Source organism: Setaria italica, chromosome IV (assembly GCF_000263155.2).
Source record: "Setaria italica strain Yugu1 chromosome IV, Setaria_italica_v2.0, whole genome shotgun sequence".
NCBI lineage: Eukaryota > Viridiplantae > Streptophyta > Magnoliopsida > Poales > Poaceae > Setaria > Setaria italica.
Window position 1 is genome coordinate 29687454 of NC_028453.1, and position 25242 is coordinate 29712695.

General features: G+C 47.9%; 2 protein-coding genes and 1 long non-coding RNA gene across 4 annotated transcripts; 1 reads left to right on the plus strand and 2 right to left on the minus strand.

Moving 5' to 3' along the window:
• The first annotated feature begins 2634 nt into the window (after nt 1-2634).
• On the plus strand, nt 2635-6378 carry LOC101767720 (receptor-like protein kinase 5). Its single transcript, XM_004965556.3, has 2 exons — nt 2635-5402; nt 5492-6378. The coding sequence occupies exons 1-2, from the start codon at nt 2750-2752 to the stop codon at nt 5956-5958; spliced, it is 3120 nt and encodes a 1039-aa protein (XP_004965613.1). The 5' UTR covers nt 2635-2749; the 3' UTR covers nt 5959-6378.
• An 869-nt stretch (nt 6379-7247) lies between these two features.
• LOC111256960 lies at nt 7248-10122 on the minus strand. Its single transcript, XR_002677258.1, has 2 exons — nt 9646-10122; nt 7248-7444 (listed from the first exon to the last, which is right to left on the minus strand). It is a non-coding gene; the product is annotated as an uncharacterized LOC111256960 (long non-coding RNA).
• Nucleotides 10123-18432: 8310 nt separating this feature from the next.
• Nucleotides 18433-24769, minus strand: LOC101767321. 2 transcript variants are annotated; one of them, XR_002677257.1, is made up of 2 exons: nt 24516-24769; nt 18433-18787 (listed from the first exon to the last, which is right to left on the minus strand). XR_002677257.1 is itself a non-coding variant. In XM_004965555.2 (2 exons), exons 1-2 carry the CDS (start codon nt 24681-24683, stop codon nt 21090-21092), a joined length of 360 nt encoding a protein of 119 aa, XP_004965612.1. In that variant the 5' UTR covers nt 24684-24769; the 3' UTR covers nt 20792-21089. The 2 variants fall into 2 exon arrangements, 1 of the variants encoding a protein (XP_004965612.1); XM_004965555.2 differs by lacking the exon at nt 18433-18787 and adding an exon at nt 20792-21281.
• Nucleotides 24770-25242: the final 473 nt, after the last annotated feature.

A 25242-nucleotide genomic window follows, 5' to 3' on the forward strand; every position in this document is an offset into this window, starting at 1 on the left:
TCATCTTCCACTCCAGCATCGGTCAGGTCGACTTCGAACTGGCCGTCACTGATGTCTTCACCTCAACTTCGTCTTCACTTTGTCTTCGCACCTGCCTGGAACTTGGTATGATGTCTAGGGGGTTCGTTGCTGCTGCCGATGGGTCATCAGTAGCATTTTGTGTATTGATATTTTTTGCTTCCTTGTTCGGTGCCATTGCAATTAAAGGAATGAAGCATGGTGGACGCCAAAACTGTTGGGGTAAAAACCGTCCCCAAAGTGGGGCCAACGAGTTTCCAAACTAAGGTAACAAGAAAGACAAAGAACTGAGAAAATGACTTCGCGAGAGGTTAAGAAGTCTCCCCCTCTGTCAAAACGTTGCGTTTGCATTCCTTTCGGTCCGATTTTATAGGGCCGTAATCCTTACACTTTATAGCACAACTCTCCGCTTTTAGTTTTGTGCGAAGCATATTCGAGGGTATTACAGTAACATTACACCACTTTAGTTACACCCTTTTACAACTCATCGCTTTACACATAAGCTCGAGTGGACCATCAATCCGAAGGTACGTTCATCATTTCGCTCCCCATCAGAATCGCAAGTGGTCTTCCCGAGCCGCCACCACCAGCCATTGACTTCGCTTCTCGCAATCTACCCCCGTTCATGCGTCCTTATCGAACGCGAAGTCTCTGCGGTGCATCATCTGCAACGTTGTCTGAGCGCGTGCGGTTTCACTTCGCGACAGCCATCGTCCAGTACGCGAAGTCACCTCTTCGCGCCAACTCTCCATTCCTACAAGTGTGAGATCACAATACTTCACCACATCATGTTATCCGCTCATAAAGTCCTGAAATGAGGAGGGGGGGGTGCTCCAAGCGGAGTTCTTTTTCCCAACACTTGCTCTGGTGGATTCCAAATAGGTACTGGTTGGGATGCTCTTGCAATCTCATTTGCCGCTATCTCTTTAGCCTTCTTTGATTCACCGATGATCCGCTTACCCCTTACATCTTCCAAGAACACATTAGAATGTTGGATTGACAAATTATTCAACATTGATTCAATTACTCACACTGAACCTGCAACAGAGAAATATGTGCCTCCATGTGTGAGATCATTACGTACCGACCAATTGCTCCAGAGAGACAATATTAAAGCGGGCCTAGCATTCTTCGGCGTATTGTTAAGGGCGAGCAGAAACCACTCTGGTCCCGTGTACTGTAATTGGGAAATTTCTGGTATAGCCCACTTATGTCGGATTTCTGTCAGAAGGGCTCTGGCACGTGGGCATCCTGCTACTGCATGAGCTGCATCTTCAGGCTCAAGTCCACAAATTGTGCATGTATCATCCTCAATAATATGCCTCACCTTCTTATTAGTATTTGATGCAAGAGCATTTGATGCAAGTCTCCATGCAAACATACGCAACTTTGGTGGTACATCTGCCTTCCAGATATTTCTCCATAGCCTCTCCCTCCTCTTTGGTTCTGTATTGTACTCGATGCCATCTGGTCCAGACATTGCAGCCTTAGAGCCAATTTATATGCAGACCTTACTAAGAATAACCCTAATTTCTCAAAATGCCAAGCAATTTGGTCAGATGTTTCGTTAGATGTGATTCTTATCTTTAGAATAGCATCACCATCCACCGGTAGGAAAATACTTCTAAGGCTGCGATACCAATCTCTATGTTCATTCTCAAATAAGTTGGAGACCCACCTGATTCTTGGCCTTGTGCATTTTGTTACCACTTTTAGAGAAACTTCTCTAGGAATCCAATTATCCGGCCAAATCTGAATACTACGACCATTTCCAATTCTTTGTATAATTCCTTTTTTTAGCCGCTCCAGTCCATACATAATTGAACGTCATGTGGGTGAAATATTGCCACCAAATACTGTATCCAACAAATTCCCCGTCGGGTAATATTTGACCTTTAATAGCTTTGCACACAAACTATCCGGGTATAATATCAATCTCCATGCTTGTCGAGCTAACAAGGCATGGTTAAAAAGACGCAAGTCTCGAAAACCCAATCCACCGTTACTCTTTGGCTGTAGCATTGTTTCCCAAGAACACCAATGTGTCTTCCTTCGCCCATTCTCTGCACCCCACCAATAATTCCTTATAATTTGCATAAAGTCATCACAAAGAGTAAGGGGCAATTTAAAAACTCCTATAATATATGTTGGCAATGCTTGAGCTACAGACTTAATTAGGATCTCCTTTCCAGCTTGAGACATGTTACGTTCGCTCCAGTCATTCATTCTTTTCCGGAATCGATTTCGAAGAGGTTGGAAAAGATGACATGTGCCTAGTTCAGTTCTCACGTCACTGTACACTAAAAGTCATCGACACTGTCCTAACTCCAATTACCAGAGGAGCTGTGGAGGATACAGAGTAGGCATCAAGCTGCAGTCAGTACTCAGTAAAAAGGAAACAAAATGGGAATACACTAGTAACAAGTGGAGTAGTGAGATGATTAGCTTGGCCGCCACTAACAGACAGACAGAACAAGGAATCGATGGGCATCCATCACTGTCACTAAACCCGTCCTTATTAACCCCACCACCACCACTAATCGTTATTCGTAGACCGTTGACTCATTGACCGAAGACTGCCAGCCTTTTCACACGTATATCAGGCACGCACCCACCCGCCCCCCGTCGTCACTCTCACGGGCTCACTCCCTCCTCTCTGCCCTCCCCACCTCAGCTGCTCTGCAGCTTACCTGACCTCACCTCACCGCCGAGGAAGGTTCCGAGTAAAATAATGTCAGGGCCCACTACCTGCTGCCGCTTCCCCCAACTCCTCGTCTTGCTCCTCTTCCTCCTCCTCGCCGGCGGGGGCCGATCCCAGCCCGCCGCCGGCGACCGCGAGACTCTGCTCACCGTCAAGAAGGATTGGGGCAGCCCCTCTCAGCTCAAGTCCTGGGACCCCGCCGCCGCCCCCGACCACTGCAATTGGACCGGGGTCGCCTGCGCCACCGGCGGCGGCGGGGTCGTCACGGGGCTGACCCTGTCCCACCTCAACCTCACCGGCTCCGTCCCGGCGTCCGTATGTTTGCTCAAGAACATCACCCACCTCGATCTCTCCTACAACAACCTCACCGGCGCCTTCCCCGCCGCCGCGCTCTATGCCTGCGCGGAGCTCAGGTTCCTCGACCTCTCCAACAACCAGCTCTCCGGTCCGCTCGCGCGAGACATCGACGGCCTCTCGCCGGCGATGGAGCACCTCAACCTCTCCACCAACAGCTTCGCCGGCGAGGTGCCGCCCGCGGTGACGAGGCTCACGGAGCTCAAGTCCCTGCTCCTCGACACCAACCGCTTCACGGGCGCGTACCCAGCGGTCGGGATAAGCGAGCTCGCCGGGCTCGAGGTCCTCACGCTGGCCTACAACGCGTTCGCGCCGGCCCCCGTGCCCGCGGAGTTCGCCAAGCTCACCAACCTCACCTACCTCTGGATGGACAAAATGAACCTCACCGGGGAGATCCCGGAGGCCTTTTCCAACCTCACGGAGCTCACGGTGTTCTCCTTGGCGTCCAACGCGCTCACCGGCTCGATCCCGGCGTGGGTGCTGCAGCACGCCAAGCTTCAGAACCTCTACCTGTTCGACAACAGCCTCTCCGGCGAGCTGCCACGCAGCGTCACGGCGGTGAACTTGATTGAGCTTGACTTGTCCTCGAATAAGTTCACCGGAGAGATTCCGGAAGACTTCGGGAAGCTCAAGAACCTCACCTTGCTGTTTCTTTACAAAAACCAGCTCACCGGCACCATCCCGGCGAGCATTGGCCTGCTACCGCTGCGAGACGTCAGGTTATTCAACAACCATCTCTCCGGTGAGCTCCCGCCAGAGCTCGGCATGCACTCGCCGCTCGGCAACCTCGAGGTGGGAAACAACAACCTCTCCGGCCCGCTCCGGGAGACGCTCTGCGCCAACGGGAAACTCTATGACATCGTCGCCTTCAACAACAGCTTCTCCGGCGAGTTCCCGGCGAAGCTCGGCGACTGCGTGACGATAAACAACCTCATGCTCTACAACAACCGCCTGTCCGGCGACTTCCCGGTGAAGATATGGTCGTTCCCGAAGCTGACCATGGTGATGATCCAGAACAACAGCTTCACCGGCACTCTGCCGTCAGAGATATCCTTCAACATCTCACGGATTGAGATGGGGAACAACATGTTCTCCGGCTCCTTCCCGGCGTTGGCAAAAGGGCTGAAGGTGTTCCACGCCGAGAACAACCGGCTGGGCGGCGAATTGCCGTCTGACATGAGCAAGCTCGGCAACCTAACTGATTTGTCAGTACCCGGCAACCGGATCACCGGCTCCATTCCGGCGTCGATCAAATTGCTGCAGAAGCTCAATACACTCGACCTGAGCGGCAACCGGATATCCGGCGTGATACCGCCGGGGAGCATTGGGACGCTCCCATCACTGACGACGCTTGATTTGTCTGATAATTTGCTCACCGGCAGCATCCCATCAGACATAAGCAACCTGATCAATTCGCTCAATCTGTCATCGAACCAACTCACCGGCGAGGTGCCGGTTCTGCTCCAGATCGCGGCGTACGACCGCAGCTTCCTCGGCAACCCCGGGCTCTGCGCGAGGGCTGGCTCCGGCACGAACCTCCCGACGTGCCGGGGCGGTGGCAGAGGCGCCCACGACGAGCTGTCCAAGGGCCTGATCACCCTCTTCGGAATGCTCGCCGGCATTGTCCTCGTTGGCAGCATCGGCATCGCCTGGCTGCTCTTCCGGCGCCGGAAGGAGAGCCACGAGGTGACGGACTGGAAGATGATGGCCTTCACCCATCTCAACTTCTCCGAGTCCGACGTGCTCAGCAACATCCGCGAGGAGAACGTGATCGGCAGCGGCGGGTCCGGGAAGGTGTACCGCATCCACCTCGGCGCCGCCGGAGGCCGCGACGAGGAGGCCGGCGGCATGGGAGGCGCCGGCAGGATGGTGGCCGTCAAGAAGATATGGAACTCGAGGAAGGTGGACGAGAAGCTGGACAAGGAGTTCGAGTCGGAGGTGAAGGTGCTGGGCAGCATCCGGCACAACAACATCGTGAAGCTGCTCTGCTGCATCTCCAGCCAGGAAGCCAAGCTGCTGGTCTACGAGTACATGGAGAACGGCAGCCTCGACCGGTGGCTGCACCACCGGGACCGAGAGGGCGCGCCGGCGCCGCTGGACTGGCCGATAAGGCTGGCCATCGCCATCGACGCCGCCAAGGGGCTCAGTTACATGCACCACGACTGTGCTCAGTCGATCGTGCACCGCGACGTCAAGTCCAGCAACATCCTCCTCGACCCGGACTTCCAGGCCAAGATCGCCGACTTCGGGCTCGCTCGGATCCTTGCCAAGTCCGGCGAGCCGGAGTCCGTGTCAGCCATCGGCGGGACATTCGGGTACATGGCTCCAGGTAAGAAGACGCGAAATTCAGCTGTCAGGCATTTCAGTTTGTGCGAATTTTGCAGCTGCGATGCTAATGGATGTGTGGCAATTCTGCAGAGTACGGGTACAGGCCAAAGGTGAACGAGAAGGTGGACGTCTACAGCTTCGGCGTCGTCCTCCTGGAGCTGACGACGGGCAAGGTCGCCAACGACAGCGGCGCCGACATGTGCCTGGCGGAATGGGCGTGGCGGCGGTACCAGAAAGGTGCGCCGTTCGACGACATAGTCGACGAGGCCATCCGGGAGCCGGCGTATATGCAGGACATCCTGTCGGTGTTCACCATGGGCGTGATCTGCACGGGCGAGAACCCGCTGACGAGGCCGTCGATGAAGGAGGTGCTGCACCAGCTCATCAGGTGCGAACAGATTGCCGCGGAGGCGTGCCAGGTGGACTACGACGGCGGCGGCGCGCCGCTCCTCGAGTCGAAGAAGAAAGGCAGCCGGCGACGGAACTTGTCGGACTCCGGCCGGTGGAACGACGACGACGAGGAGGACAGCGGCAACTTCGTGGTGCACGTGGTGTAGTCAGACAAGCGGCGGCTTTACAACTTGCAAGAGCAATTCAGGTGTGCTGGAGCATGGAGGCTGCAAGCTCATCCATGGTGGAATTTCGCCTCTGCTAACCAAGTAACCAGGCAGCTGAAGACGCCCGGTCCTCAATGGCGCAAGGACGAATAACGAAGTACAGTACATATGAATCATCGAAGAGGCTGTAATGTAGCAGCAAAACCATAAGTCGATCTCCAATCACACAAGAACGAAGTTCTTGGGGGTGTTGGATCGGCACGAAGGGCTTGTTTGGTTCGTGACCACACTTAACAAGTGCCAACAGCTCCGTGTAATAACACAAATGTATCCATAAAGTAAAGCCAGTTTTGAGCACGAACTGATAGCTTAGCCATTGTTTAGTTCACCCCCAACTCCCAATTTTAGCACTATGAAAAAGAAGATTTCCCATCACATCAAACTTGCGGTACATGCATGGAGTACTAAATGTAGACAAAATTAAAAATTAATTGCACAGTTTTGTTGTACTTTGCGAGACGAATCTTTTGAGCCTAATTAGTCAATGTTTGGACAATAATTCACAAATACAAACGAAACGCTACAGTGTGCTACAGTGCTGTAACAGTAATTTGGCACCTCCAAATTTTGGCAACTAAACAAGGCTCTACTTCTATGGAAGAAAACGGTGTGATGCAGATTTGTAGATAGAGGATCCTGAGCTGCTTTTTTCAGTTCTCTGAAACTCTGGGCACTTTTTGGATGTTTCAGAAAACTGGAGACCACACAATCTCTGGAAAAAAGGCCAATGAGTGGGCGGCTTATCTGCAACTGTACTGCATGCTGAAATAAAGCCATGCTGACATAGGAAGCAAATTTGTCTTGTGATTTGTGAGGACGGTGACGTGACACGAATTTTTCAAAGTGGGGAAGGTTGCGACGCAGAAAGAACAAATCTGGTGTCCGGCATGAACTAGGAAAAACGGAACAAGGGACAAGAAACAATGGGCATGAGCTGGAAAATGAAACAGCCAGAGGATTGGAGTATGTTGGCAGATTTTATTTGGGTCTCTACTATCTAGGTGCCAAACATTATTAGAAAACGTGGCCTCAATGTGATAGTAGATCTCTGTGCATTGATTGTTTGGAAGCATTCGCGCTCACTCAAAAGTATGCCGATAGTTCTTGAAATAGGATGTAATAACATAGGTGTTTCAGCTCAAATGTAAACTTAGCAGTAATAGAAATTTGATTTGATTAAACTTCTGAACTTCTTGGGATTGGGATTCTCCAATTTGCTATGCACACTATACGATCAAACTTCAATGTCATATATTACGTGGTTTACAATTACATTCTCAAACGAAGAAGAAAACAAAAACAAAAAAAAAGGATTGTTGTTACTCACTAGTCAGTGATGAATCTGACTGAGCATCCAAATCAGAGTGACTGTACAGCTACTGAGGAGAATCTGCTTTATACTTGAGCCATACTGCATTGAATTTCCCTAAAACCAACAGACATGCAACTATTAATATGCAGTAATTTCCAGCCTGATAACTGCAAGAATCTGTTAGGCGTGCTAAAACATTTTATCTTCCTTTATGTGATTGGACACCTTGAAGGATTTAACAAGATTCTATAACCATGATACTTTTGAGCATTGTAATTCTTTAACATAGATCTGTCAGGATGATAAACTGTCAGGAACTCCATGACATCCAGACAATTCTAACGCATCCATATTATGAAATGAACTGGCATTCACGAAATTAGATGTCAATTATCATAAATTTTTGGATCTAGAGGTAGTTCCCCTGATTCAGTATGCACAACCGGAGTCTACACAGACAAGAAAAAAATTGGGGACAGCAGGCAACATCCCAGCAGCAAATGGTCAAGCAACAGCAGAAGAAAGGACTAAGAGCAACTTCAAGAGGCTGCTAATCTTACCCCAATACCTTTTTTAGGAAAAAAGAGAGAAAAGATAAACTCCAACAATCCACCTAAACCTTCCCCAATTTTTTAGCGACGCTAAAAACTAGCCTGCCACCGCGTATATTTTAGCGTTGGCGTTTCTCCCCCAATCCTGATTCCCGCACGCCCGCGCGTCCCTTCCGATGGGCCCAATACGATGACGTGGCCTGTGTTTGAAGTATTGGGGGCTATTTATTAGCGATCTGCTGTGGACTGATATATTTTTGGGGGAAATTTTTTTTTGGGAGAACTCCCAATACATAGTTTTGGGGGAGAACTTTTTAGGATACTCTTGGAGTTGCTCTAAGGGCAGATATGAGCCACATTCCCAGACAACTTCAGACTAGTGCCACTGCATCCACCTTGGAGCAAATTCTATTCGACATAATTGTCAAGCTCATTTGTGTAGAATTTATAGGAAGCTCATTTGTGTAGAATTTATAGGAAACATATGTTCCAAGTCTACAGGATGTATGAAGATCTGTAGAAAAAAAAATCTTTCGGAGCCCAGCATCCATCTTTGGAATGATGCACCTTTGCAAGAAACTGCCCAGATTACCACGGTTTCCCCATAGCAGCAGTGAACCAAATGTAACCAGTACTTCAAAAAACAGAACTATGGTGATAGTATTTGAAAATGTGATGTTATCCTGTTAGCGGGATTATCACACAAAATTAATAGATTGATAGAGGTGCAGGTTACATGCATATATAGGCAAGCGCTCCTAGGGTTGGCTCATGGAAACATAACCAATCACATGAGATCCCTGCCTATCTCTAAACGACTAAACCAACAAAACATGCGCAGGACACAAGTCCAGGGCCTGTCTGTCCAAGGATTGGGTACCTTATATCATCCCATCCAACCACACATGTTCAAAACCTCTAGAAGATTCCCCATGACCCTGTTTGGATAGCAGTGGATTGAAGTGTCCACCGCTATCCAAACAAGCCCTTACATTACCTCTCTATAATCTATAGACAATATCCTTAGCTTCCAAGATACCCCGCAAAAAATGAGAGATACCCGATCTCTGCTACCATATAAAGCAGATTGAATCTGTAAAATAGATCTCTGCTACCCTGCAAAGAACCTGATCTATGAGTACATGGGAAATGGTAGCGTACGCATTACTGGTTGCGTCAGAAAGATCTGGCTAGTGCTAAAATATTGTTGAACTGGCCAACAAAATTGCTGATTGCCATTCATGTAGCGAAGGACTCTGGCCTGGCTATCAAACTCAGTACTGCAAAAGAAAATGATAATAAGCAATATTTTGAAAACTCATAAGAAAAGCTTTGAAAAATTTGAGGCGAATTAGGACATAGACCAAGTTTTCAAACAAAAACAGAAAAAATGCACACATCCAAACAAACATGGTCACAGCCAATGAACAAAGAAAATTGAACATGGCCTACTGAATATTGTAATGGAATTGCCTACTTAATATTATTAAATTGCAAGCTCAATACTACTTAAATGTGAATTGGATATTGTTAAAATACCTGCAAGTAGGGGTGGGCATTTGGGTAACCCGAAAATTTTGTGTCGGATTATTTGGGTTTTCAGAAATTCGGGTTCTAGAAAACTAAACCTGAGATTTGCCCGAACAAATTAAAACCCAACAATTCAGGTACCCGACATTTTGGGTTCGGGTTCAGGTAACCCCGAAATGACAGAACATGCAGTCTGTACAGAAGTTCACAGATTAAAAAAAATTGACATCTCACTTGAATTGCAATCACGGAGTAGCTCGCATGTAGTCCAATCGCAGATTAAGTGGCCTTGCAGCCAGACGGGGAGGATGTGTGGATTCAGACGGGGAGAACCGCGCCGTGAGGGAGGCAAGATGCGGACGGTAGCCGGCGCCCGGGCCCGGCGGACTGGCCGGAGGCTGGCCATGGACGAAGAGGACACGAGCGAGGTGAATGGGGCGCAAATGCGCGCCAGACGTACACAGGGAAGCCGAATTTGGACAGGATTCATGGGGACATGGTCACTTAGGGAGGATGAAGCGGAGGACATCCGGGCAGCGGGCGGTCAAGGACGGGGGCAACGGGAAAGGGCCTGCTCGGCTGCACAGCGCTGCAGCTGCAGTTGCCAGCGTTTTAGCCTAATGTAGCAACTGCAGCAAGGCTGCATGCTAGCGGCTTGCTGGCAGCCAGCCGGAAGTAGCACAGCCGAATAGGCTTTCGAAGGGCTCCGGGGTGTCAATTGCGATAGGGTTTTGTGTGTGTGTTTTTTTTTGGGGCGAAGGATAGCGTTTTGTGTGGTAGTAGTGATAGAGGGCTGGACGGAGAGTGGAAATTTCTCTGATGGCTTCTCTGCAGTTGAGCTTTCCATAGAAGTTCGGGTTACAGGTACGGGGGTAAAACCCAAGTTCCCCAAGATAATTTCGGGTTTCTGGATCTGCAACCTGAGGATTTATTTTGGGAGTCAGGTTTCGGCTAACACGGGTTCGGGCTCAGGTTTTTCGGGTTCGGGGTTTGGGTTTTCTGCCCACCCCTATCTGCAAGGGGTGATGTCGATGTGCACAGGGCTGTGACGTGGATAAAAAGGTCAAATAGGCTAGCTGCATTGTGTACGTTGGAAAAGAAAAAAAGGTTGCTTAGTCTAAATCAGATATTAGTTTTCTGTACAGATCAGGAAGCACACACTTGCAAAAAAAAATAGGACATTTGTGAATTAAGTTTCATGGATGCTATCAGGACATGTTTTGTGAGAGGGCCTGCTGCATCTCCATACAAGAAAAAAGAAGAAACATGTCTAATGAAAGAGCCATCTGATGGTGTCCAGTAGGAACACTCCTATTTTTCTATGACACTAGTTCAGCACATGCTAAAAGAACTGAACAATAGTTATGAAGAACTTGCTTTTAGATCTAGTAGTAATGCTTCTATTTTCTATGACAGTGAAAACTTAGAGATTCAATAATATTGCCTAATGAAGTATAATATTTTGCCTTTCAGTACCATATAATTGCCTAATTAAAACCACATAACCGCCTAATTCAAGCCCATATTATTGCCTAATGAATCATCTTTTTTTTCTCGGACATGCAGGAGAGCTACTATCATTGTATTAATAGGAGAAGAGAGTCATACAAGGACCCCCCCACACACACACGCCACACACACACTGCAACTAACTGAACTCAAACGCCTGTTACTAAACAAAGACGACCACACCAAACAGAGGTTGGAGAGAAAATCAGCCAACCCCCTGGCAGGGAGCGAGGCTAGACCTTTAGCTCCTGCTAAACACCATAACTCAGTTTCTTCCCTAGCTAGGATCAAGGCTTTAGCAACACTGGGGCAGCTCCATTAAACAGACAATTATTTCGATGTCGCCAGATGGTCCATGCTCCCAGGATGATGAGGGAGTTCAACCCTTTCGTGTTCTCAAAAGAAGATTATGTGGGATGTGGGGCAAGGACAGCTAATCCCACGAATTGGAAAAGCTGGAACCAGAATTGCCTAGCAAAGACACAAGAGATGAGGAGGTGTTGTATACTCTCATCGTCTTGGTCCCATAAAGGACATTAATTTGGATGGGGAAGGCCACATCTAGCCAAACGGTCTGTTGTCCAACACCGATTATGAGCCACGAGCCACATGAAGAATTTGCACTTGGGGGGACCTAATGAATCATCTAATTGCATATTGTTAAACTTAGCACCAGTTCTGAATCATATAGCACATATCATTATTCTTTGGAGCAGTAAAAATAACTTGTATGGTTTTCAATATTTCAGCCTACAAATGAAAGGAGCAAAAATCAAACTTCAATCTGAAACAAAGCAACTGAATAAAGTAAAGATTACAGGAGCAGGATAATCACTTGTTTCGTTACATACCACGATATGTCATTGAATTTCAGCAATGTAGGAACGTGGTACTAGGCCCTCCACAATAAGTATTTGGTCCATTGTCTTAGATATAAGGAACAAAATGTACCATAACCATAGAAATGCACATGCCGGCCTTGCAGATAGATCTAGAGCGGCCAAGGTATGTTCGCTAAAGAAATTTATTGTTCGCTAAAGAAATATTCCAATAGCATGGGGTCTGTAACATCCGCAAAAATCACCAACATAAATCACCCGTTAAAAATCACTTTCAAAATCCTTTTATCATTGAGCTCCCGGAAATCTAAAATCTTCCCGGCAATTTCGCCGTCCCGGCACCCAAGCCGACAACCATCATTTTATCCTCGCCCGTAATTTTCGCCGCGTGTCGGTCGACAGACCGCTGCGCGTGCTCCGACCGCGTGCCGCAATCGCCGCCGGTTCCCCCTTCTCTTTTTCTCTTTTTCCTCCCATTTATTTTTCCCTTTTTCTCTTTCTTCCTCTCTCTCTTTTTCCTTCCTTCTTCTTCCTTCTTCCTCCTCCTTCTCCCGGGCACACCGCACGCCTGGCCTCCTGGCGCCATCCTCCTGGCGCCGCCCCCGGCCCCCCCGAAGCATTTACTTCCCCGGCCCCTCCGGCCTCGGGCCGCCTGCGCCGCTCCCCCCGGCGCCGGCCCCGCTGGCAAGCCTGCCGCCCGCCCCAGCCAGGGCCCTCCTGCGCCATCCGCCGCCCACACGCCGGCGTCCCCCACCGCCAGCGCGGCCTGCCCGGCCCCCACCTCCCTGCCGCGCCGCCCGGCGTGCCGTCCGCGCCCGCCCGACCCCCGTCCGCGCCGCACACCGCCGGTCCGGCCCCCACCTTACCACCGGCCGCTCCCCGCCGGCCTATAAAAAGGCGCGACGCCCCAGCTAGCCACACCCAACCTCCTCCAACCGCTGATGCCCCACCGCTCCCCGCCCGGGTCCTGCCCAACCGCCGCCGCCAGTGCCGCCCCTCCTGTGCGCTGCCGCCACAAGCCGCCACCGGCCGTCCCCTCCCCATCTTCAACTCCCCAAGGTAAGGGGCAAAATGGGCCCCCCTCCACTTCCTCCACCCTCCCTCCGCCCCACGGCTCGCCGCCAGCGAAGCCACGGCCGGCCGCTTTCCTCTCTCTCTCGATTCCTGAAGGAAGGAGAAGAGATAAGATTTTCCCCAATTTTGATCTAACCCCCACTTTCCCTAAATTCCAAATAAGTCCTTCCACCACTCTCAAGAGCTTCTCACAGATCAGCCCCTCCACTCCTGGAAATATTTACAAATAGGTCCCTAGTTTCTCGCAGATTAGTCCTAAACTCTCTTTTAAGCCCCTAATCCATGTTTAACTCGTCATTTCATGCGCCAAACTTCCTCCAATTAATCCCAAATTTGACCACGTCATCCTCCAGTATAATTCCGCCGATCCATATCCAAATTTCCTAAAAATACACATTCTACCTATTTTCCATTCGCGTTCTCTGTTCGGAGCTCAACGGGTAAAATCTTATTTTCTTTTATTTATTTGTGTGCCCGTTTGTGTGTGCCGTAGATCGTGGAGTACCCGAGGAGGAGCATGAGGAGGAGTTTGACCGTGAGCCCGAGCCCGAGGACCAGCAGCACGAGCCGGAACTCTCGGAAGGCTTTGAGGACGGCAAGTCCAATCTCACCCTTTGATACATATTTATTCCTAGTTTTTCAAACACAACCTATTGGCCTGTTTTATAAAAATGCATATTGTTTTATTGCAAGACATGGTTGGATAGCCACCCCTTGATTGTTATGATTCTTCCTTGTTGTCGTATATGTATCTCTAAATATGATCCGCTCTGTTTAGACGATAATTACTGCTAGAATGCTTAGGACCTTGTTACTCAAACTCAATCACGACTACAATGGTTTATTTGGAGAATAAATATGTGAGTGTTTTCAAATGAGAAAATGGGTTTTCGGGTGTAAACGCAAGGAATGCTTAGATGAGATGGATGGGCATTTCTTGTGTGAAATGCCAGAATGTTGGGCTCGTATCTTAGTGGTTGAGCAAAGTTGGGAGATATCCATCTTGTCATGGTTAAGGACCGACTTGATGTGTCATCTTGCCTAATTCAACCATCGTGCAACCACTCGACCTGTATGGGCAACGGCTTAGCATAAATCCCACTAGCTGAACTGTTAGTCTTGAGCTGGTGAGCAACGGGAGCCCATGAAAAAGGAGTAAGCTCTTGGTGACTTAGGTCCTGGTTAAGACCTCGATGGTAGGTCGTTAACCCCTTGGGTGCTTCCGTGTTTGCTAGTCAGTCTTAGCTAAGGTGGGTAATGGCTTTGTTAGGATCCGCACCGGCACTAAGGTGGTCGTGCTACAGTACCCTACTTGTGGGAAAAGCGTACAACCTCTGCAGAGTTAAAACCTATCCGGGTAGCCGTGTCCACGGCATTGGACGAGTTACGGCTTGGTCACATAACTAGCACATGGGAATGAATGGTTTCCATGGTGTGTGTGTTGGATTTTGGAAGTGTCCGGCAGTTGTGCCGTGAGCTATGGAGGACGGGGAGTCTGATAGCAATAAAATTTGGATCCTTTGTGTAGGATCAACCCCACTCAATGTTTCGGTTACTAAAGGAAAAGCTTTGCAAAACTCTTTTGGAAAATGAACCCGTGCATGTGTTGGAAATCTAGCTTTATTGCAAAAGAACCTTAGCCTATCCTTGTTATATCATGTGCATATACTTGATTGTATCCCCCTCCATGGATGGGGTTGGACTTGTTGAGTACTTTTGTACTCACCCTTGCTTCGTTGCTACAGAGGAAGACCCGGACTTCATCATCAAAGAGTTTGAGTAGGAGGTTGTGTCCGCACCCAACGCTGCCTGTGGTGTTGGCCTTCGCAAGATGCTTCTGCTGCCGTGTAGTCCCGAGTGCTGTCTTTTGGTAGTCGCTTGGTGAGGCGCTATTATTTATTTGCTTCCTATCGCGGCGTGGCTTTCACGCCCACTCCCTCAGGAGTTGTACGGTAACTGAATTATCTGTCGAATAAATGTGTTATCAGCCTCCTGGGATTGATATTTGCATCACATTTAGTCTCCGCTAATGTGGGGATGCTTCTGGGTCGTGGCCACATCTAGACGTAACTAGGCTCTGGTCTAGACAGAAATAAACTTGAGCAGAGTTCTCTCCGATGAAGTAGATGTAGGTTCAGAAAATTGGAGGGGACTATAGAGAAAAGAAATGAGATTCACACTTGTGGAGCTCGAAGATGCAGTGGCGCATGGTTGGACGGGGCAGTCGATGCTTGCGTGACATCCTCGCTCAATTGCTCAGTTGCACCAACATGGGTGCAGTTGCTGCAAGGATGCTGAGATGTTCCTTCAAGAGTGCCGCCGACCCTACCGCACCTTGATGCCTGCCACACCTTGATGCCTGCCGCCCGTGGAGCTTGCCGCCGCCGCTTAGGTACCCCGCGGCCACCGAGGTCAGTCACCACCGCAGATCTAGTTGGACTTTCCATCCAGCAAAGAGGAGAATGCTGATTTTGGATATAGGCACTGCGGTAGCCATGTTTTTATTATTTGAGGGGAGGCAAGGGAATTTAGAATTTGAAGATCACGATTCCAAGTTCCTGGGGGCAAAATGAAAATTTGGTAAGCTGCACTTGTTGCGGGGTCACTAACAAGGTTGTGCACCCTTATCGAACCCATTTGTCAACGAATCTGGGTGCGTTTCATCTAGCATACAATATAGGCGGGAGACAAATATTTGGAAGAGGCCCACACTTTAGTGAACATGGGTGTGTTTCCAGTAGTTGACCACAAAGGGGAACAGCGACTTTCTCCAACTATAATACCTATATGTCTATTTTTTAACTCATGTGGATGTCAGGATTTTCCTTCTTCCTATCCTGATCAAAGCGCACTCATGTACCCACCGAATATTTCGCATGCCTACCCGTGAATGAAAGCCTGCATATTCAACCCTATACTTGTGGCAGGATTCCTGATCAGTGTAGGCTTGCTATTCCGAGCATCCCACGTATTTTCATGGCTACTGTAATCCCGTGATTCGTGAGCTGCGAGAAGGTGCACTGTATTGTTGATTGGTCATGGTGCTTCAATAAATAGGCGTGCCCCCAAGGCCTTTGCTCATCGGCTCTTCATCTTACACGCATTGTTAGTGGTTGTGCTAGGTGAGCTACTTGGTTCTGTGCCCTGTGAGAGGTGAGCTCATAACTTCCGCATCTTGTTTATAGGTTACCATCATTGCTTGTGGTCATTGCTTATCATTTTTAGTTCTGTTGGTAACTGTATGTAGGAGGATGGCTGGTCAAGAGAATGGAGTAGACAACTTCGATGTTGTGCCACCTTCGCAGCAGCCTGGCTTTGTTGATTAACGTGGAAGAAGCAGACGAGGAAAAAATAGAGGAGCTGGAGAAATCTATGTTCGGTTGGCTGCAGGACCACGGTCACACTCATGTGCATCACTATGGTCACTTTGTCTGCCCTTTCTACCATCTTGCTCACCGGGTTTGGGGTATTCGTGACATCGTGCAGCATGCGTTTGGCATTGGTCGCTCGGGTCGTGTTACCCTGGACTTGAGGGCTAGGCATTGTGCATTGGAGGACTGTCGCTTGCTACGCTCGTTTTTCTGCATTTCGTGTTGCCGCAGGTATGCCAGAATATCCTTATGCCATATCCATCTCCATGACCATGTCCGTTGTCTCCTCATTGCCATATCCATGTCCGATGCATTGCATCTACATGTTGTGACACTTTCGTGTAACAAAGATGACTTTCTTTGTATCATCTAGATTAGTGGTTTTAGCCTGTCGGTGCCTAGAGACAGCGCACCAGTTTAGTATTTAAAATTTGTATGGTTTCGTTGTTGTGTGTGCGCGCGCCTGTGCCACTGTACGAGTGTGGATATGTGACTATGTATCATGTATGTGTACTTAAGAATGCGATCTAATAAGAATGGTCATAGTTTGTTCATTACTATTTCAAAACAAAGAAACTTACGTTGTGTATCTTCTTATATAAGCTTATAGTCCTCTATACTCTGCTCCATATTTAAAGCACAAAAGAAATCCCCTATTGTTCGTTGCCTCTGCTCTCTTCCCCGCATCTTTCCAATCTCCACTGTTGCCCAACAAGCTGCTCATCCTCAATGCCCGAATCCACCAGCATGGCTCAGAGCTAGACAAGCTTCTCGAAGCGCACCAACAAACTCTTCTCCATGGCAAAAGACCCCTCCCAAGAGTTTGACGCCCACATCTCCGTTGTCGCGTTCTTCCCCACCGGTGAGCCCAAAGCTTACGAAGCACCCACTGTCGATTCCGTCCTCCGCACCTACCTCCCCGAGATCCATAGCTTGCCATCTCCAGCTTGTTCTGAAATGGCGGGGGAGGCCGCTGCCAAGGTTGACGGAATGAAGTGGGAGGCGGAGAAGGTCGCTTTCCTAGCCGAGGCGAAAAGGGTGTGTCTGGCGGCCGCATGGTCGAAGAACTTAGCGGCTCAGCTGAGCGCGGAGAAATAGAACTGGTGGGAGGTGGACGTGGATGCTCTCGGGGCGGACGAGCTGGCGGTGTTCGTCAGGGCGTTGGAGGTGCTAAGGACTGACGTCCAACGCCACCTAGACGCAATGGAATCATCCCGGAAGGAGAAGATGCAGCCTTAATCCTTTTCTGTTAGTGCTCTCACTGCAAGATAAATCATGAAGATGTTATGTGAACTTTTATGCTACCTTAATCCTTTTATAATCCATGCAAGAAATATTTGTATGTTTTTCTTATGCATTATATTAGCATCAATCATGCGTATGATCCGTTCTCGGAAAATTGAATAGGTCGAACTAACATTTGTGATCCTTTCTCGGAAAAAAGATGCTTGGTTTCAATTTTGGTAAGGTGAGCAAAGATTTCCTTGCTTTTGAGATATAACCAAAATAGGATCACATTATTTGTTAATAATCGTCACACATTGATTTTCAACCTCTCAAAAAACTAATGCACAATTCAAAGTACATTCTCACTAAATGAAACATAAAATTCGATCCATCTTGGTTTCTCAGGGCATGCGAGTAGGAGAATGATCCATTGGGAATTAAATGAGGGAATAGCATAAATTGGTTCCAAGTAACCATGCCTACACGAGAACCAAGGAAGACCGGCTGCGTGGATGTCGAGGATGTGACATTACATGGCGCTTGAACGTGGACAGTGGCCACGTTAATCCTCGGGTACAAATTAGAATTTGTTACAATATTTGAAAAAAGTATGTACAGATGTATGATCCGTTATAGGAAAAGTGAATAGGACGGACTAAAATGTTCGAACCTTTATTGGAAAAAATGGTTTGAATTTTGGCAAGGTGAGGAAGGATTTCCTTGGTTTTGAGAAAGAGCTAAATAGAATTACATTATTTTTTAATATTCGTCTCATTGATTTTCAACCTCTAAAAAAATCGATGCACTATTCCAGCTACAACCACATTCTATGAAACATAAAATTCGATACATCTTGACCTCTCGAGCTATGTGAGTAGGAGAACCACCCCTTAGCAAATAGATGAGGGAAGATCAGAAATTATTTTCAAGTGCGAGTACCTATGTCTACATGGGAACAAGGAAGAGAGAAAGGGTGAGGGAGAGGAAATAGAGCACAAAAATAGGGGATTGATCTTCCATCGAAAGGAAACAGTCCATTGATCTTACAAACAAAAGATTCCATTAATCTTACAAACAACAGATAACAATATACAAAGATGTTTAGGGTTCCAACGAAATCTAAAGTTACTAATTAACAGCATAGCAACGATAATAGCATTGATCTTCCACCGGCGTGGCTCAATCAGTTTCGGGCCATGACGCGGTGGCGACTTCAGTTCGTCTTGTTCTTGCCCCTCAAGGGTGTGGACGTTGCCATCCCCAGGACATGATCCTTGACCTCATTCAGGATCTTCCACCGCTGCCTTCTGCCAGGGCAGATGGGGCACGCGAAGGTGTTGTTGTTGGAGGTATGCCCTAGAGGCAATCATAGAGATGATGATATTCCATTTGTATCCATGATTTGTATATTGTGTTCATTGAATATCCATTAAAGGCTACTTGAATTGATTTGCAATTATGTGAATTGTATGTGAAACTCTTTACTTGTATGGTTATTCTAAAATTGTCCCTAGTCGGAGTTCATGTGAGGACACACATGAATATTAGACTAGCACATGTATTAGTTGATGACTATGTTTCACAAGTCATGGACATGGAGATGTTGAACTAATAATGTGGACACATGTGGAGACATGTGCTAGGACTGACCCAACACGAGAAGTAGTTCTCTCTTTAAACAACATATACGCTTTGTCCTTAGACCTGAGATTGTCGCATGTATTCAAGATGTGGATCGACCTACTTAGGGGCTATCAAACGCTACGCCGTAACAGGGCAGTTATAAAGGTAGCTTTCGGGTTTGTCAAGAAGCATGCTGTGAGACATGGTCAATCAAGATGGGATTTGCCCCTCTCTGATTGAGAGTGATATCTCTGGAACCTCTATAAATAGAGGGGTGGGGGCGCCCTAGGGTTTACACCTTTTAGCGAAACACATCTGCCGCGCCTCCCACGCCCTCGCCTGTTGCAACTCGTGGATCTAGCAGTCCGGCTTGCGACGCTTCCTCCCTGCACGTGTGGATACCTTGGAGGTGTTGTGCCTGCAGCACTTGGACGAGCCGCCGACGAGCCGCCGACGAGCCACGATGAGCCGACGACGAGCCGCGGCACGAGGGCGATCTTGCTGCACGTGGACGAGCTGCTGAGGAGCTGCTGGGCGTTGACGTGATCGACTACGTACGACTACGTTGATCGTCTTCACTGCATCGACGCAAATCTACATCTTCCGCACCAGTAGTGCGTCGAGTGGTAATCCCGTGATCCTTATACGGCAGTTCTTCCTGGTTATGCGCGGTAGAAATTTTGATTTGCGCTAGTGTAGCCTAACTCGTATCCCAACAGTTGTCAGCGTGGAGGAAGACGCGCAAAGCATGGTCCCAGGGGAAGGGTGTGGGGTAGCCGTGGCGATGGTCGTCAGATGAGTCTGTCTCAATCTAGGACTCGGAGTTGGAGTCGAACACATCAGCTTGAAGGGTCACCTTCAAGATCAACTTCCGAGGCGGTGACGAGGGCGCGGGGGTGGAGGAAGCCGCCCCCACCGTCGGAGGAGGCTAGGAACACACCGGGGAACCCCCAGCAGCTTCGCGGCGACCATCCATGAGCGACGGCGGGTTGAGGTCGGTGGCGTCAGATCGTGATCCCGACGACAAGCGCGACGGCGGGTTGAGGTCCACGTCGACGTGGCGCTGTAGCGCTGCTGAGAAGTTGTTGCGGCCGGGAGCAAGGCGGGAGCGTGACGAGAAACCGCCACGAGAGCGCGACGACTAGGAGGCACCGGAGGATTACTCAATGCACGCGGGGAGCTGGTAGAGGAGAGGCGTGCGACGGGGAGCAAGAGGAGGCGGGGGCCGAGGGGGAGACAGGTCGCTTCATGGCGTCGGCCGGGCTGCAGGGGTAAGGCGCACGCATCGGGGACAAGATGGTAATGGAACTGGCGACGACGTCGATGGTGGGGGAAATGGTGATAAAATAAGGAGTTCCTCACCTTCCATGGGAAGTTGCACTGGCTTCCCTAGGAAGCTAGGAAAGGCAACCGGCGCCTCTCGAGAATGGCAACCGGTTCCTCGAAGAACGCGCGGGAACAGGAACCGGTACGGTAACCGCCGGAGGCTGTGGCATCGAATAATCGATCTAAATCGTCGATGTGCAGATGAACGGCTACGACAAGTAGGCAACGCCTGCCTCAGTGGCACGTTTTCATTTCTATAAAGAACTATAAAAGACAATTCCTACACAAGCGTGCAATTAGTCTGGTGGTATGGGTTGCCCACCACAAACATGTGGTCTCGAGTTTGACTCCTAAGGAGTCGCTTTTTTCTTGCCATATTTTTATCAATTTTTCACAAGAGTATTCCTAGAGTAAACACACAAACAACTTCATAAACAACTTTTTTTTTACAAGTGCCTCGAGACACATTGACAAATTCAGACAAAATCTAGATGGTTGACCATACATAGGAACATCACAAATACAAATAAAGGAAACTACGTTAAGATTGTTCACCGCAGCTACGAACTTCACCATCTACTTAATTAGCCTTGCCACGAAGCATCAATCCCGTGACAACCACAAATAAAGCAAGCATCATGTGCGTGAGTTTGACATTATGCCTATAATTCCCAATGAACTTCAGCTCGGCAGTAGCCTTCTAAAGTTGTTACCACACCGTCTTGATCTCATTCCTAATCTCTCTAAGCTCCCTGTTAGCTTTTGCCAATTCTTCCTCCCAATTCTTTGCATCCTCCTCAGCTTGCACATTCTTCTTCATGAGCTTCACCAGAACACCAAAGGCCCTATCATCCCATTCTGGATCAACCCAGGTCATGTAACCGTATTGCTTCTTTTCATCCTACAAATTAAACGTCCCTTTACAAATTGTCGTTAGCAATAATAACATGAAACCACGGAACCAAAATCTCTGTGAAGCAGGTAGCCATTACCTTTGGGCAGCAAGCAAACCGACGGCCAGGGTTGAGAAAGGTCCAAGAATACTTCACCACAGCAAGTAACATGAATTTAATTGGTAATATTACAGACTCCTTGTCAAAGTTGACCCAACTTAGACTACTCGACGTATCATCCAACAAACTGAGTGGGAAAATTCCTAGTTGGGTTTGGAGTTTGAAGAATCTAGAAATGCTCTATCTTTATGATAACTCTTTCCATGGTCAAATAAGTGGGACCGTTGGAGCAAGAAATTTGGTCAAGATCTGCATTTCAACCAACCTTCTGACAGGACAGATACCAGAGGATTTCGGTAAGCTAAAGAATCTGACCATACTTTCCTTGTACAACAACCAACTCTCTGGCTCAATTCCAAATAGTATCACTCTTCTCCCAATGCTCCAAGATGTGCAGCTTTCAGACAATGCTCTGTCTGGTGTTCTACCCAAGGAGCTAGGAGCACACTCAATGATTTCCAGTTTAAACATAGCATATAACAATTTATCAGGGGAGCTACCTGAGAGAATTTGTACACACGAGGCCCTTCAAAACATTGATTTGTCCAGTAACAGTTTGTCTGGTGATATTCCAGCATCTCTCACAACTTGCAGCAGTTTGTATTACCATATTATTGCCCAATAACAAATTTACAGGTAGATTTCCACCTGGCATATGGTTGCTGCCGAAGCTCACCATCGTCAAGGTTCATGATAATGCTTTCACTGGCTCGCTGCCGAGTGGATTAGGTCCAAGTGTTGCAACAATTGATATCAGCAACAATAGATTCTCTGGCAGATTACCAGCAACTGGTACCAATCTATCTTACTTAAGCACAACAAACAATTTGATCTCTGGTGAAATCCCAACAAACCTCATTGATCATGCACCACTGCAGGTCCTGATTCTCTCTCAAAACATGCTATCAGGGTTGCTACCTTCAAGGATCTGGCACAAAGTGTCCTTCAGAGAGCTTGACCTTAGCAAGAACTACCTCTCTGGGGAGATCCCAGACACGGTTGGGGAGACGACGTGCATCTATAAAATAGATCTATCTGAGAACAATCTATATGGTCCAATACCATCAGAACTGGCACAACTGAACCCAGGCTTCCTCAATCTCTCCAGTAACCAACTGAGCGGCCAGATTCCACTTCCTTGCCAGAAGGAAGGTGAAGGATTTATTTACAGCTTTCTATCCAATCCTGCTCTGTGTTCCTCAAACCATGTTGGAAACTTTCCTGAGTGTGTTAGAGAAAATAAGCACTCGAGGAGATCAGTAACCATTTTCGTGGTCCTTGGTACAACCATTCTCATCTGCACAGGGCTGTATCGTTTTAATAAGATTAGAACATTCCTCACAAAGAAAAAAGATAGTGATCAATCTCCACAGTGGAAGCTGACAACCTTCCACAGCATTAATTTCAATGCTCAAGACATTCTTTATGGAGTCACACATGGAAACCTTGTTGGCAGTGGCGGCTCAGGCAAGGTATATAGGATAAGCCTAGTTAACAGCAACGGGAAGATAGCTGTCAATAAAATATGCAATGGCCTAAGGAAGGATGATATGCTGGAAAAACAGTTTCAAGCTGAAATTGAGACTCTTGGATCCATCCGGCATGCCAACATTGTCAAGCTTCTCAGGTGTATATCAAGCTCAGAGTCAAAGCTCCTGATTTATGAATACATGGAACATGGTAGCCTATATGATTGTTTGCATAAGAAAAACCTGACTAGTACAACTGAACTGTTAAATTGGCCAGAGAGGATATCAATAGCAATTGATGCAGCTAGAGGCCTGAGCTACATGCACCATGATTGCTCTCCACCTATAGCACATCAAGATGTCAAGTCCAGCAATATCTTGTTGGATCTTGAGTTCAAAGCAAAAATTGCAGACTTTGGGCTGGCCCGTGCACTTGTTAAATCTGGCGAGCCAGAGTCGATCTCAACAATGGTTGGATCATTTGGATATATGGCTCCAGGTAAGAACTTCGTATATCTTTTTTTTTCTCTTATTACCCTGTGGTATTGTTGTATGACAGACTAATCCCACTGTTTGCTAGAGTTTGGAAGCATACGAAAAATGAACGAGAAAGTTGATGTCTACAGCTTCGGGGTGGTTCCCTTGGAGCTCACAACTGGGAGACGTGCAACTGGTGAGGGTGGTGGGCATGAGAATTTAGCACAATGGGCTTGGTGGAAATTTCAAGAAGAGGGCTTTCAGTTAATAAATATAATCGATGAAAAAATACGAGAAGCACCCTACTTCCATGAGGTTCAACTTGTATTCAAGCTAGGACTAATTTGCACAGGAACAAAACCATCATTAAGGCTGACGATGAAGGAGGTCTTGAGGGTGCTACAGCGCTAAATGGAGTATGTCAGTCATAAATCATCCCAAGTGGCGCGGACTGGAACGTTTGTTGAATCCTAGAGACCAAGACAAATTCCAGGAAAGGAAAATAAATGGCCCATGTATCACAAACATGTATCTTAGGGATATTTATTATGTAATTACCATGCATAAAATTCTATCATACAGTTTACTCTATTTGATAACTGAATCACCAGCTTTTGATATATCCTTATAAGTTCATAGCTTGTCGGTCATGCAGGCGCAATTTACTGGCTATTATAACTTTATAAGTTCCAACGAGGCTATAGGCAACACCACTTCACCACGCTAGGTTAGTACACTAAAAATAGCAATTCCTTAAAGTAGTAGTTTCAACTGCGAGCACAAGCAAACGATATCTGCCGCAAAGTGATAGCATGTGGAATTAGTAGCAAGAGTGGGTTGAAGCATTCCGATGATCTCCACAACCAAGTCGAAGATACAGGAGTGGGTCATTTGGGCCTTGTGGAGCTGAACTAATCTTATTTAGTGCCGCCGCTAGTATTGCTCCACTTTTGGCTGAAACAAAGGCATGGAGGCACTAGAAATTCGATCCGGCACTCTCTTCCTAAGCGCATTCGATGCCAGATCGGCATCCTAATCAAAGCGCTCTTACCGCAACTGCAGCGCGCTCATCGACCAATATGTATTTTTTTTAGAGTTATTGAGCAGTATGCATCAATCCAGGATTGAAGTTGACGTCTCAATTAAACCAGAGGCGCTAGGCTTATAGTAAAGTACCTTTGAGTTATCCTCAGCTAAGGAGGTGAGGGGGCAGCGAGACGCCCCGGTGCGGAGGCGGCGCCTCAACCGTTCGACGAGGGAGGCGTCGTGGCTGGAACAAAAACACCTCGGGCGCACGACGGCGCGGGGATGCGGGCCGACGACCGAGGGGGCCATCGGGTCCATGGTAGCACGCCGCCCGCCGCCGCCGCGGCAACGCTTCGGCGGCGTTCGGCCGATGAGGCGAATAAGCCACCGATGGGATTTCGGGATGTAACTATGGGCCTATGGCTCGCCTAGTAGTAGATACCACCATCTATATGTGGCGCCATTGTACTTGCTGTACTTACGTCGGCCCAGCATCGTTGTGGGTAGCAAGCCCACGGAATCAGTCTCTTGCTTTGTTATTTTTTCTGAACTAGTAGAGTGCACGTGTTTAAAAAGCTAATAAACTAATCAGTTCAAGTGACCATCACACAACAACTTAATTGATTTATTCAGAGTTTAGTTAGAACAACTAATCACTTCAAGTGACCATTGAGTTTCTAAAGATTCTATATTTCATAGATAGATTTGAGTGGTAAAAGCTATCAGGGTCAAGATATAATTGCGGAGCTGGGGCTTTAATCTGATAAAAAAAAAAGGGCATATTTTAACGACAATCAAGCAGATGCATCGAGTAACGTCCGACAATAAGTGAGAATATTTACTTAATATTAGAGTTGTCATTATTATACATCTGATA

Excerpts from the sequence above, each read along its gene's own strand:
- LOC101767720 (XM_004965556.3), top strand. The coding sequence starts at position 2,750 with ATGTCAGGGCCCACTACCTGCTGCCGCTTCCCCCAACTCCTCGTCTTG. Across the intron at positions 5,403-5,491 it reads ATTCGGGTACATGGCTCCAG|AGTACGGGTACAGGCCAAAG; the intron begins GTAAGAAGACGC and ends GCAATTCTGCAG.
- LOC101767321 (XM_004965555.2), bottom strand. The coding sequence starts at position 24,683 with ATGGACCCGATGGCCCCCTCGGTCGTCGGCCCGCATCCCCGCGCCGTC. Across the intron at positions 21,282-24,515 it reads TAGCTGAGGATAACTCAAAG|GATGAAAAGAAGCAATACGG; the intron begins GTACTTTACTAT and ends TTTAATTTGTAG.